Source organism: Pholcus phalangioides, unplaced genomic scaffold, assembly GCF_987345545.1.
Source record: "Pholcus phalangioides strain wild (caught in Gottingen) unplaced genomic scaffold, Ppha-v1.0 ptg000012l_1, whole genome shotgun sequence".
Taxonomy (NCBI): domain Eukaryota; kingdom Metazoa; phylum Arthropoda; class Arachnida; order Araneae; family Pholcidae; genus Pholcus; species Pholcus phalangioides.
Genome location: NW_028301605.1, coordinates 12,673,510 through 12,688,876, shown reverse-complemented (window position 1 = coordinate 12,688,876; position 15,367 = coordinate 12,673,510). Strand labels below are relative to the sequence as shown.

General features: G+C 39.3%; 1 protein-coding gene across 1 annotated transcript in view; it reads right to left on the bottom strand.

The window, feature by feature from the left end:
- Window positions 1–15,367, bottom strand: part of LOC149079602 (uncharacterized) — a 29,540-nt gene that overhangs the window by 7,768 nt on the left and 6,405 nt on the right. The window contains exon 4 of the mRNA XM_089240211.1: window positions 2,167–2,350. Coding sequence (XP_089096337.1) covers window positions 2,167–2,232 — 66 coding nt within the window. The 5' untranslated portion in view covers window positions 2,233–2,350. The remainder of the gene's footprint in view (window positions 1–2,166; window positions 2,351–15,367) is intronic.

Genomic DNA, 15,367 nt, shown 5'->3' with positions numbered 1-15,367 from the left:
TGTTTGAATATTATTTCATGACTGAATATGGTATGAGTGTGAATGTGTTACATTACGTAACATAATATGATGCATTATAATTAATTATACATTAATTATGAGTATATAGAGTAATTGTAATGTTCTGGAAAGATATATTTTTGTTTTAATAACCCCTCGTATAAATAAATTTTCGAAATTAAAAGCGACAAAGTGAATGAAGAGAATATTTAAAAATATAAACGAATTAGGCTTTACAACATATACGTTGTTCCGTTTTCCAATATTTGTTTATTTTATAGAATTTATTTTTTCAAATCTGATACTCCCTAAATATTTCACATAAAAATGAGTGAAATTCATTGAAAAAATGAAGGAAAGTTTTCATCAACTTGATCGAATTGAGTCAAATTTCGTTACAGCAACATCCTAGCTTCTGCGAAAACGCGCCAAATGTAATAGCGCAGAAACCTGTTCTTTCCCCGACAATACTGCTCATCTTTTCTTCACGTTCGACAAGTTTTATGAATAGCGTGCGCGGTCTATTTATATCTTAAGTCTATGGGTAAAACGAACCTATCTCACGACGGTTAAAAAACGACTGTTTTAACTCGAAGTTGGGAACCACAGGAAACCAACTTCAGCCGCCCACCACTACAGCGACGGTGGGGTTCGAACCCGGGTCCCGGAGATGGAACGACGCGAGTCCGTCACTATGACCATTCGACCACCTCAGCGGAAAACGAAGCTAGATATCACGCGATTTTATTTGTCCGATCCTGGGGTTCGGCCGACGCTGTGTGCTTGGTGAAGTGATACATTCCGTATGACGCTCTGGGCATGAACGTAGGGAATATAATACATCCCTCGATCGGACGCATGGTCGTCTTAAAGGCATGATGGTCCCCCGGGCCACGTGATTTTTCTGAGGCCCTGCCTGGCCAATTTGGGGTTATTCAAGTATTACGTCGGCATCGGGGGGGGGGGAAATTTCGGATGTGCTGACTTTTGATGACAAGGGGGGGGAAGGGGTTTGAAGGTTGCTTACGTCATCAACCACCCCTTTTTTAAGATATGAAGTATTCTAAGCTGCTGACAAAATTTTGCTGACAGGGGGAAGGGGTTCAGTGTTTTGCTGACTTTTGCTGACGGGGGGGGGGGGGAAGGAGGGGGGGGGGTCAAAAAATGGATGAAAATATGCTTACGTAATACTTGAATGGCCCCTTTTCCACAATTTCAACCGGTTATCGTTTTTGTGAGGCCCTCTTCTCTTGAGGTCCCCCGTGCCGTGCCCGGGTGGGCCCGTGCGTCAAGACGGCAGTGGTCGGACGTAAAAAGTCACTAGTTTCGTTGGCCTTGTGTTGAGTTGCCCGTGCTCCAGGTCACTCTTTTAATCTTTCACTGACCTTTTCACTTGCTCTCTAGGTTTCCCAAAAATGCTTGCAAATCCTCTAGGTCCCTCACTCGTTGGTTTATTCACTGTCGTTCGCAAGACAGACGTGGATTTATGGCCTAATACTAAACCACACATATACCTCCTCCATATTCTTCCGAGGAACTTCTAACGAATTGGTATATGTTGGAATGTGCGTGCATACGTGTTGTGGACTAACGTGACACTTGTTTCTTTGGCATGCTTGAATAATGCCGCATTCTTTCTTCTGAATCCAGAAATAGACAAGGCTGGTTTATTTTTGCTTGGCGTGTCATGCGTGAATTTTCAAATGTTGTAGGCCTGATTGGGCTCTCTGTGGCGGGATGTTTTTTTAATACGGGAGATCAGCTCGCTAATCTAATTTCGCACACACCACCCTTCTCCCACTAGTTTTTTCTTGATCACTCATCCTCGAATTTGTCACCTTGGGTTATAGCCCTCTAGGCCCCCCCCCCCCTCCCGTTCCGCTGTGAATAAGCCCCATGCCCACGATGCGAAGGGGTTCCGAGATTACAGAACCTCAGCCACAAGTGATGGTGGGCACAATCCAGACATCTAGAGCATGGTTTTCCAACTAGTGTTCCGCTTAACCCTATAGTTTCATGAAGGTTTTTTTTTGTGGGGGGGGGGGGGTCTGCAGCATTTGAGACCATTTTGGCCATCACCCTACTGGGGGGGGGGGCAAATTTTATGCAAACATTTGATCGCAATTATATGTATATAAAAAGAATTAGCAAAAGATGGGCTCTTACTTGTCTAAGAGGCATGGCAAGTGGCTCGTAAGGTCTCAGATTCGTGATCTTGCAAACTTCTTCCATCGTGGTACCGGCCTGAAAGGCCCAGGGCTGGAGCTGCACGTTTTTGTCCTTTCCTGATGGTGTCTCCGAAATTGGTAGCGATGGCCAGTTTCCCGCAAGAGAGGGTGCTTTCCCCGATCTGCGTTGGAATTACACACAATCAGGCCGTTACTTCGATAAATGATCTGGATTGGATTTGTTTTTATTGGCGCGAGGAACAGTTAGGTCAAACTGCACCAAAACAAATGACCATATAAAAATAAGATAGAATTCGTTCTTGTCATGTCAAGGAAACAAAAGTACATATATTAATAAAATGGGATCCGGAAATTTCGTCGCGTCGCCGCCGACATTTCGCCCCTTGCAAGTCTCGTCCCCTGTGCATTTCGCCTGCCTTTGACTGTATGAGTGACCGAGTGACTGACCAAGCAAGTGACTGACTGTTTGAGTAGACAAGTAAGTGACCGACAGTGAGTGACCAACTGTAAGTGACTTACTGCGTCCTGGCTGTGTGAGTGACCAAGTGATTAGGTGAGTGACCAAGTGATTAGGTGAGTGACCAAGTGATTAGGTGAGTGAGTGACAAAGTGATTGACTAAGTGAATGACCGTATGAGTAAGTGTGAGTGAGTGTATAATTGAATGACAACATGAATGATCAAGTGAAAGATCGTACTCGTAATCAAGTTAGTGACCGCATGAGTGAACGTATGATTAACCACACTCACTTGTTCACTCATACGGTCTCTCATTGCAAAACTCATGCATTTAATTGGCCATTCATATGGTCAATCACCCACTTAGTTGATCACTAATATGGTCACTCACCCACTCACTTGGTCACTCATACGCAGTGCCGTACTAGGCAGGTGTACCCACACAAGACCCACTTGGAGGGGGGGGGGCAGAAGGGGCCTAAATGCAAATTCTTGCACAGGACACAGGAATGGCTAGTTACGGCACTGCTCATACGGACACTCCCTTGATCACTTACCTACTCTCTTTGTCACTCACATGGGCAGACGAATTGTCAGGGGCGAAATTTCTGTAAACAAATAAAACAATGTTGCGTGAAACATAAAACAATGACGTAGATTGTAAAAATTCGAATATGTCTGCGAATATTGAGCTTAGAAATTCGGAATTTTTTTTTGGCATCAAGAGAGACAGAGCAACAACTTTCTGGTTGGGGTTTCGGGCATACAGGGACTGTATATAACAGGTTACTTTTTTTGTTTTAATAACTAATGCAGAATACAGAATGAACCGAGCACGTCCAGGCTCTATCGCTATTTCAATTTAAGCACAGTGGTCCATAAGACCGCGGATGCACCGGGAAATCCTACTGGTGTTTCAGCCAAGCGAAGCCACCCCAAGAAAATCCAACCTCCCAGGGCGCCCCTCACCAAAACTCTCTCGTCACCATGCCTCCCTCACATTCCCAACCCAACAATAGCCCTGCATCTCCGTCCGGCACCACCAGGACGTTTGCGCCCCCAACCCCAACTAAACATCCTCAGCCCCAACAGCCGCCACCCGACCACCCAAAAATCCACATCACTCCCCACGACCGAATTCTCCCGCCCCCAGAACCATCCCGCCCCTTCCGGAGCTTCATTGTAAGTCAAAACAATAAATAGTTACACAAATAATAATAATAACTAATGAAACACGAATGACATATCCAAGTACTACACGTTATTTGGAAACTTTTTCTAATTAGAAGTAATACCTCTAGGATCAACGGTTCGCCAGTGAAATGCCATGCTCCCGTTTGCTATGCACCTTGTATGTATATTATGTTTGTGGCCAATTCGCGACGGGGCCGGCCACTTCGCGAATTGGCCAAGTGTTTTTCGCCAAATTCTGATTTTCAGAAATGATTCGAGCTTTGGCCGGCTGATTCGGGAAGTGGCTGGAGATCCGTGGTCAAAGTTCGGTGTGCTGATGCAAGATGGCCCGAACCAAATCCATTCGCCAACGTGTGATACATGTCCATACATAGCAACTGTATTGGATTAGTTCCATGTGATGAGAGAAAAAGAAGTGAAATTTGAGAGAAAAACTATAAAAATAACTATACAAACAATATAGCAGTGTTTCCCAACCGGTGTGCCCCGGCACCCTAGGGTGCCGTGATATCGCCTAAGGGGTCCCGCGAGATGTTATGGAGATAAATAAAAAAAAATATTACAGTCCACTTAAGGTCTTAATATAAAAATAAATTAAGTCAAATTAATTACTCTCATGCATGACAGACTCATCGGATAAGTCGCCATCTGGTAGCAGTGTCAGCAATATGGGCTTTGGTCTGAGTTAGGTCTGGCTGTCCATGTACGGTCTCGTTCAACCAACACCATCTATAACAGAAAGAATCCACGCGAAGCTCGTGATGTCAGTGAAGAAGTCCATTTCACCTATAATCATTAGATATACCGCAAAAAAAGGTAAAGATATCACATGCGTCGGCCTGCTATTGCTGTATCCAATGGCTACAGGTGAAATGGACTTCTTCAATGACGTCACGAGCTTCGCTTGGACGCTTTCTGCTGTAGATGGTGTTGGGACAGCGCACACGAACTCTAGGAGAAGAGGATTCGTTGGCTTTGTAGTTTATTGGTCTAAGGCGCTCCTCGGCAAGTGAAAGGACGTGGGTTTCGATTCCCGGCAAGTCCAGTTGGATTTTCTTTCTAGGATTTATCTTCCCATCAGCCCAGCTGTCGAAACCTTCGTAGTAATTGAGGAGAGTGACATCACCTTCCGATAAGCTGATAAAACCTCATTTGTCAACACCTATCAAGATTGCAAGGTTCAATAGTTACGTACTTTTTTCATCTCTTTCCACTGAGACTCTCGACTGGTTTGTCTCACCATTTGATTTCGCAGGACAGTGCGGTGGAAATAGATTTCACTGTTTACGAACGAGATGAATTTATTGATCTTTGCTCCCCTATTTTACACTCAAAGGCAAGTTCGCCAAGAGTGAGGCGTCGGTGTGGCTGCTTTTTGGCTTGGACTGAGAGAGGAGTACACTAATCCAGTGGTTCTCAAAATTTTTTTTGTCCATGGCCCCCCTTTCAACCATTTCTCATTCCTGTGGCTCCTCTTGCGGACACCAATAATTTTCTACCCCCCCCCCCTTCCGTTTTTCCATTAGAAGATAGTTATCCAAAAATTGTCTGAAGTATATGTTTGAATTTAATTTGATTAATTTTTAATTTATGAAAATAACGAAAGAGCAAAATAAACGTAATAGGAATATAGTAACAAAAAAATAGAATAAATTATTTTCAATCAATGTAAATTCTGCGCTTGAAGACGACACAAAGTCATCAAGTTACTTGTACTGGATGAAAAATTTGTATTATTTCGAATTAGTTTATTTTTGAGTAAATGTGATTATGGTTTCGTTGAGAAAATGTCAGTTGCAGCTTCCAAAATACGCATTCTTATAGTGATAAAAATCGTAAAAAGTGGTAGCAAGCAGTTTTATTAATTTTATTCTCTTCACGCGGATAAAAGTAGTATATAATAAGGGAGTAGCCACACAGAAATGAATCACAATTGAAAAGTTCAACCTTTCACATCGTTTTCAATAATGTATCAAGGATACAGGTTCATGTTGTAGCCATGCTATGAACTTAAAAAAATGAACTAAAATACGTGTGAAAATTTTTTAAATATTTGTTTGAAACATTCATATTCCAGAGAAATCATGTACGCAGTCAGGGCCAGATTAACCGTTAAGCAAAATAAGCACGTGCTTAGGGCATCCGTACTAAAGGAGCACCACCAAAAAGATATCATATAGTATTTTCTTTTTAATGCACGGATTTTTTTTCAACATCCATCATCCGATAGAAGATCCTAAAATTGTAAGAACACTTGATTGTAATAGTTAAAGATCATTATCACAAGAGTGGCACGAAAGATGGGAATCTAATAATATTGCAAACTAGACTTCACATTATTGCCAAGTTTTTCGATTAGCTTTTCGCAATTTTCATAAAGTACGCCCAGGGCTGTCTCTTAACATTATCACACGCCCACATATAAAGCGACTTTTCTGGAAGAGGCACTACTACCTACAGCTAAAAATTCCTACCTACCTACCTATTTGGATATTTACTCTTGAAAATCGGAACCAGATCTAATTGTCACTTGGTTGCCAGAAGTGACCAGATGGGCCCCATGCAGCAAACCAAGTTCTACAGAATAAGGACATGATTTTTGTGGGTCATTAGTGGATCAACTGTGTAGTTTCATCCATAGAAGTAAAAGAAATGCTACCAGGTGTAAATTACAAACTTGACAATGTATCTAAAAAGAAAAAATACCCAATATATATATAACGGTGAATCGTCAGAAATAAGATACCTATTGGCAGGGCCGCAACTGGATACTTGGTTAGCCGGGGCAACCACTCACTTAGGCACCCCCCCCCCCACCCGTAATGCTGAAGGATAGGTTGAATGGTTGAATTTGCGCCCCCTTTTGAATGCGCCTGGGGCACCAGACTCGCCTGCTCCCCCCTCACTAGTTGCGGCCATGCGTATTGGTAATATTATGGCCATCATAAGATTCAATGGTTTCTCCTTGGAGTAATGGTACAGCCTTTATCCATCAATCGTTCGTCGTAGTGGTATGGTTATAATTTTTCAAAATTCTCAAAATATGACCAAAAATCACCTTGTATGAGTTTTGAGGATGAAAATACAGTGTACAAAACAAAAAAATGTAAATTTTTGTACGACCCCCCCCCCCCTCTAACTTCCAATTAGACAGTTGTTGCTCTTTCTCTTCTGAGCCCAACAAACAAATCACATGTTTTAACTGCTTTATACCCTGAGATATTTAAATTCAAAATCGGAGACAGGTCCGATCTCAGGAGAATTTCGCAACCCAATGCAGAAAAAAAAAATTTCGGCTCCCTCTAAAAACATTTTATGTAGTTGTTCCCGACTTACAAACTTTCGAGTTGCGAACATAAATCTTGGAGGGGAATTTTTTTTCAGAGAGAACGCATTTTATTATTCTAATTTTTTTTTTATTTCAGGAACGCGTTGATAGTTTGGATCGTAATCAAACACGATCCGTTGAGAGGGAATGGCATTTAAACTAATTTTACAAAATTCATAGATTATTAATAATAATTAGCGCGCGGTCCACCTGCTGACACTTCATCGTGGCTCGAATCACATTGAACAGTCATAAAGTTTTGTCATGCTTTTAAAGCACTTCATCATCTCTTTATCAAATATACGTTGCAATTCGATGACTTTGATCATTTTTCGAATTTTTTATTGATGGTTTTGTTTAATGTTAATTAATAGAAGTAAAGGAATCAGGTACTAGAATTCCATGACCCCCACAAGAGTAGGGCTGACAGGCAGGATCGTCGTAATAGCATCATAGGCCCCGAGCCAAGGGACTTTTCGGAGGCCCTACATGAAAAATTCTCGAAAAATTCAACTACGTCTCGTTTTTCTGAAGACCACATAATCCGTGTTTTCACTTATTTGTTCGATCATCCATATTGTCCGAATGTTTTTTTTGGAAAGAAATAATTATTTTTTCTACATAAAATCGATTGTTGCAAATGTACAATTTTTGTTACCCAAATTTTCGTCTCATAAAAAAATTTCACGCCAAAAAATAACAAAAAGAACTCTTCCCGATCTCTCTTTCATCATCTCATGAGTTGCCTGAAATTTCGAGGATTAAATGGCAGCACCAACAGTATATAAATCAAGCCTCTGGAGAGAGTATTACGTCAGCGGTCTCCTCCAACATCTTTCGTCGGAACATCACGTGACTCGGTGAAAACAAACACGGACCCCCCCCCCCCCTGATAATTCCAAAATTAATGAAAGTTATAATTTCAGCATTAAAGAAAGATTATGTCAGCATTAATGGAAGAACATATTCTAGAATTAATGTAAGAGATAATTACAGCATTAATAAAAGTCATAATTCCAAAATTAGTGAAAGACTTATGAAAGAGATAATAACAAAATTAATGAAAGATAATTTCAGAATGAAGGGAAGAGATAATTCCAAAATTAATGAAAAAGAGATAATTCCAAAATTAATGAAAGATAATTTCAGAATCAATGAAAGAAATAATTCCAGCATTAATAAAATAAATAATTTCAGCATTAGTGAAAGAAATAGTTTCAGCATTAATGAAAGAAACAAATCCAGAATTAATGAAAGCAATTGTTTCAGAAATAATGAAAGAAATAATAATTAATAAAGGAAATAAAATTCCAGAATTAATGAAAGAATATTCAAAAAATAATGAAGGAAAATCCAGAATTGATGAAGGAAAATCCAAGCAATTATGAAAGAAATTATTCCACATTAATGAAAGGAATGATTCCGGTATTAATGAAATAAATAACTTAATCGTTTTTCACCTTTAAATGAGTTCTTTCTATCCTTTTTTTAAATCTTTAAAACCCAATATTTAGAGACCGAACTGTACATTTCTACGGACAAATCGACAGGCGGGAAGTTTGTTTTCACCGAAGCCCGTAATTTTCCTCGCATTTGATGTCGCTGCAGTCGCGGTGGCTGGATGTTCCCTCTAGTAATAAGTCCGACCAGTAATGTCGTCTGCTTCTCTCCAGGTTACTCGTTTTGAACGTCTCCTTGTGTCCTGAAAAAATTACTGAACTGGCAGTTTGAACTTCCAGTTCTGTTTGTGAGCTTAGCTTGTAGGGAACCAACTTCTTCTCTGTCGTCTGCTCATTAAGAGGCACTTTGTTTTGGACGTCTCCTTATGCTCAAATAAAATAACCGAACTTATAGTTTAAATTTCCAGTTCAGTTTAAGAGCTTTGTTTATAAGGAACTGAGCGGAATAAAGAATATAGTTTTTTTCACTTTGAACTTCATCTTCACCACATGAGTCGCTTTTAAATTTGACATTAGATGGCAGCACATTACTATAAAGTGCAGTGTGGAAAAATTCACTTTTTACGATCTTGCCTGTCATCTGCTTGAGTGGAGGCATGTACTTTGTTTTGGATGTCTCCTTGGGTCTTGAAAAAATTACTGAACTGGAATTTTGATCTTTCAGGTCAATTTATAAGCTTTGTTTATAAGGATAAAACTTGAATGAAGAATTTAGTTTTTTATACCTGAGCTTTTCGTCATCACCACATAAGGCACTTCTGATTTTGAAAGTAGGTAGCAGCACCAACAATATTTTTAAAATGAATGTCTTGTAGTGTATTCTAGAGTGTTAAATTAATTTTAATTCCCTTTTAAAATTGTTAGTGTCATTGTGAATTCGCGGCAAATGCTACAAGGCAAAAAAAAAAAAAAACTGCTATTGGCGGACGGTTTAACATTTTGAGTCACGGATTTTGTCATTGCGTAACGCAGTGACAAAACTGTTCATGTGAACATAATAATGATTCATTATCAGGATTTCAAGCCCATCGGAAAATATAAATAAGGCGCCATTCAAGTATTACGTAAGCAGATTTTCAGCCATTTTTGACCCCCCCCCTTTGCCAGCAAAAGTCAGCAAAACACTGCCCCCCCCCCCCAGCAAAATTTCGTCAGCAGCTTAGAATATTTCATATCTTCAAAAAGGGGTGATTGATGACGTAAGCAACCTTCAAACCCCCCCCCCCACCCTTATCATCAAAAGTCAGCAAATCCGAAACCCCCCTCCCTCCCCTCGATGCTGACGTAATACTTGAATGACCCCTAATCAGATTTTCAAATAAGAAAATTATCAATTTGTTGACTTCAATTTCGATACGGTGAAAACCTGATATTTCGTTGGATGACAAGCTTCCTTCAAGTGGCTTTTTGGTTCATAATGTGGCCGCTCTCTCGCAGGCGAACGAAGCAACGTGCGAGTTGAGAGTCGTTCATATCGAAAGGACAAAAAATGGCGGCTTATTCGTCACGCGTTTGAGGTCGGCTTTTTCTTCCTGTTTGCTAAATTTTCAGGGGTTTTTTTTTCTCTGTTTCGCTTAATTCTTCGCTTTTGTTGTTTTTTTCAGTGTTCAAACGTATATATAATATTTTTTTTTGCTCTTTTTGGCCAACTAGTTAGTATCTGGGGTGTTTCTTCAGTGACGTAGGTGTAGATACTTCTAATACTGCATTGTTCTCTCCCAATGAATACCATCAATCATTGAATTCTCTATCCTCTAATATGTTTTCTCCCATGGAGACATTGAATGACTTACCTTCTACATCGGCGGAAAATAATCTCTGGGTTTCGGACATCGGCCCCAAGGACATTATTCAAAATCTATCTGGATCAAACTTACAGTTCACCGTCAAGATTGTTGGAGATACGACCATCCCTAAATCAAAGCCCAAGGAATTACGTATGTGCCTTGAACAAAAATTCCTGAATGCAAAACTCATCGATGAAATCCGATTCGCAAGAAATGGTGACCTACTTCTCACTTCAGCATCACCTGAAGTTGTATTGGAGGCCCTATCGCTGTCCTCTATTGGAAATATTCGGGTCAGAGCGACTCTACTTACTGATACATTATCTTCAAAACTGCTTCTGAGAGATATTCCATGTTCCGAAAAGCTGAGTGATGTGGCGTTAGAGCTGATGGACAATGGTTTGGTTCCATTGTGCATTAGACGTTTTGTGAAAAATAACATACCCACAAATACTTTGTTAATTACCATCTTGGGCAGTTCCATTCCTGCTGATCTCAAATTATGGTTCCAAATCTTCCATCCTCAAGAGTTTATAGAAAAACCAAGCCAATGCACTCGTTGCTTCAAATTTACCCATCGTACTAAATTTTGTCCAGTTACGAACACTATCTGTAGGACCTGTGGTGATCATCATGATACAGAATCATGTTCAAATGCTCCTAAATGTATAAACTGCGCTCAAGGTCATGATCCCATGGACAAGAAGTGCCCAACATATATTAAAGAGGCAGAAATAATCAAGTACAAAACAATCAAGCGGATTCCAATTCATCAAGCTCGCAAATTCTTCCAAGATAAATCGCCAACTTTTGCTGACAGAGCAAGTATAAATTGTGTGCCATCAACTATCACAGACTTAAAAATCGATATCCAAAATTTGGTCCGTAAAGAAATCGAATCAATGCATGAAAAAATAATTGAAGATGTGAAAATCTCCACGCATGCACTGATCACTAAAGCTATTCAGTCAATTGTTCCAGATCTGATATCTCAAGTCATCAAGGAAGCTGTACCACTATTGTCATCTGCACTTAACAGTGAGCTGATCGCATCCGCATTCACCAGTGAACTGCCTCATAAGAAAAATAAAGTACAAGTTCCTCTTTCAAAGGATACTCCTGCACAGCAGCCATTGCTAGAGTCCTCTACAGTCACACCAAAGCGAAACTGTTCAAACCATCATAATCAATGATAATTTTTTTTGTTTTTCTTTTTCCCCTCTCTTATTTCAGTACAAGTCGGTACTGTTTTTGTGTTCAACTGCTAGATTTGCAGATATGTTCATTTTCAATTTTACTTCATTGAATAAGCTATTCATGGTTTTCAAGATTTTGTTCTTTCTACTTTAGTCAAGATTATTCAATTTTCTGTATGTTTACATCATTGAAGGTGCTTCAATGGAACTTGCGCAGCATCAATAACAAGAGATTACACCTTCTTCGTTTCAAAAAGATTATGATGTACTTTGTCTCCAGGAGACATTCCTTACATGTAATGACCGTTTCCACTTACCAAACTTTATAATATACAGATGTGACCGAGACAACAGCTCAGGCAGAGGTGGTGTTCTCACTGCTGTTCGCTCTACATACCCTTCACACGTTATTCATAAATTCTGTCTTCAAGGCGTTGAAGTAATCATTATCAAGATTCATTTCCATAACAAGTACATTCATATAGCAAACACCTATTTGGCTGACACTTCCGAAATCCCTACAGTCATGAATACTATTCTTTCTAAAATCTCATCTCCATTCATCATTGTTGGTGATTTTAATTCGTCCCATTCTTCTTGGAACAGTCCTCGGACAGACACAGCTGGCAGAAATCTTTTTTTGTGGCTTCAACAAAACCCAGTTTGTCTGATCCAACCCAAGTGTGCCACTCATTTTTCAAGCAATTCGTCGAACACAATAGATTTATGTTTTTGTTCTTCAAACTTAATGGGTAAAATTAACTGGTACAGCAGTGACTCCCTTTACGACAGTGATCATCTGCCTATTTGTCTCGACATCAATCTTCGGGTAAATAAATTTTCTCGCAAAATAGCCATCACAAACTGGGATTTTTTCAAGGAAAAGTTGACATCATTTGACAATACTTGCTCTTTTTCTGATCATGTAGAAAAATCCTGCATATCAGCTACAAAAAAGGTGCAATCACATCCTCACCAGTATAATGAGTATTTTGATTCATCCTTAAGATCATTGCTCATCTGCAAGAAAAGGTCATTCAGACAATATCTGAGATGCCCTTGTCCTCCGTGTTGGATCATCTTTAAGAAAAATAATGCAAAATTCAAGAAGGAGCTCAACCTCCGAAAAAGGGAATTTATGTCAGAAAATATTTTTATTCATGCCACTTATCCTAAGATTTTTACAATTCTTAGAAAACTCAAACTCATCCAGTCTAAACTCCAAGTGGATCGTCATCTTGTGTTCCAGGTCAACAATTTAGAAGTGGTGGACCCTATGGATCAGCTAAATCTTCTCCAGTCATCTCTTATAAATAATTACACTCACAAGGTCTTTGACTGTTTCAGTGGCCCCCATCAAGACTTCTCTAGTTTGATGAATGTTCCGATTACCATTGGAGAGCTCAAATCTGCAATTCGTCGTACTCCAAACACATCGCCAGGTCCTGATGGTATCAACGCTAAATCATACTCTTTAATTCCTGACTATCAAATTCATCTTTTGTGTGCTGAATACAACAAAATTTGGCTCTCTGGAACTATTCCAGTGGATTGGAAGTATGGAAAAGTAATTTTTTTACTCAAACCTAATAAAAACCCAAGTTGTCCTAAGTCTTATCGTCCACTGACATTAACAAACGTAAAACTGAAGATTTTGGAACGAATAATTCTGTACAGACTCAACTGGATCTCATTAAAATACAAACTCTTCCCAGCGAACATTTATGCCTTTAAACCACGTTCTGGATCTCAAAACCTTCTTAATGACTTAAAATGCTTTATTTCTAATACTTTCAGGCTCAAAGAATTTGGCGTCATTGTTTCTCTTGATATTAAAGGCGCCTATGACTCTGTCATCTATTCTGCTCTTTTATACAAGCTCAAATCTTTTGGGTTTCATGGTACTTTCGTTAAATGGATGGAGAATTTTTTGATGGACAGAAGATGCATCATTAGTTGGAGAAACCATCAGTCAGATTGGATTGACTTAAAAAGGGGATTGCCTCAAGGATGTGTTACTTCTCCATGGCTATTTAATATTTATATTTCTGACATTCTTTCTCACCTTCCCAACTCCATTCATCCCTTCATTTATGCTGATGACATTTTTCTTTGGATCAGTAAATCAGACTTGAATGTCGTTTCAGACGAATTGAATTCTGCCTTAAACCTTGTTTCAAATTGGATGGATCAGTGGGGATTTGTTCTGTCTACTGAAAAATGCAGTTACAGCATTTTTACGAAAAAAAATGTTCCTTTTCTCCCAAATATCCAAATCAACGGTGCTCAGATAAATTACGAGGAAAATATCAAGATTCTTGGAGTTATTTGGGATCAAAAGCTGAGTTGGAGCCCCCAGATCAATCACATTTCCAAAAAAGCCATTAACATTTGTAATATCATGAAGTTGATTGCAGGCAGGCTTCGTGGAGCTAAAGGGCATAAACTTTTGGCTATCTGTTCTAACATTACTTCAAGCTTTATGAATTACAGTTCATTCTTGTGGCATAATAGCTCCAAGAAAAATATTCAAAAGTGTTCTGCTATCTATCACCAATCTCTTCGCATTGCTACTGGTCTTCCAATCTCAACACCGATTCCTCTGTTACTCAGCATCTGTGGAAAACCTCCATTTTCACTGTTTTTGTTAAAAAATGCTACTAATCATATTATCAAAGCAAAAGCTTCCCATTACAGCTCTGTGTTCAAACATATCTGTTCTAATTTCAGTTTTGACCGTCAAGGCTTACATACTAAAATTTTGGATCCTTCTATTATTCAATTCATCAAGGACAACAATTTACTTATTCCTCTTCAACCTCTGTTTTTTGCGAATCCTCCTTGGCTTATCACCAATATTGATTTCACAACCAGTTCTCTTCCATTTCAAACATCATCAAATGATCTCCTCACAAAGCAACTTTTTTATGAACATGAACAAAAATTCTGGTCTTGTTCTACTATTATAGCTACAGATGCCTCAAAAGGAGCTCATACCTCTATTGGAATTTTCTGTGCAAAAACTCGTAATTCATTTCAAGCAGCGCTCCATGATTGCTCATCTGTCTTCACTGGAGAATGTGTTGCAATAATGATCGCAGCACTAAAATTCATTGTCAGTAATGAAAACTACATAATTTTATCCGATAGCAAATCAGCTATTCAAGCAATCGCCAACATCAACCCAAAATCACATTCCGTGGTTTTAGCAACTTTTTATGCCTTATATTTAGCATCATTGCGGGCGACAAGAATCTCATTAGTTTGGTGTCCAGGCCACAAGGGGGTCTTCTACAATGAGCTTGCAGATCATCTAGCACGTACAGCAGTTGATTCCGAAAATCCAGTTTTCCCTACATATGCTTACTTCGAGGATGTGATTAATCTTTCACACAAAAATTGGCAATCATCAATTCATCAATATTTTTGTAATCAACCCCTTTATCCAGTTGCAGATCGTTTCTTCGATGCTGTTAAAAAATTTTCGCCCTATTTTACTAGCCGCAAGTTTGAATCACTCTTTTATCGTCTCATGACCAACAGAGCACCTACCAATGGTTACCTTCACAGGATTCATCAAATAAGTTCACCTATCTGTATCTGTGGCAACAATTGTGAATCTAACAATCATTTCTTATTTACGTGTCCTAAATGGTCAATTTTTAGGGAATGCTTTCTGCAGAATGTAGGCCTTGGTAATAATCAGATATCTGACTGGCACACACTCATTGAAGTGACTCCGAGCACTTTGATCA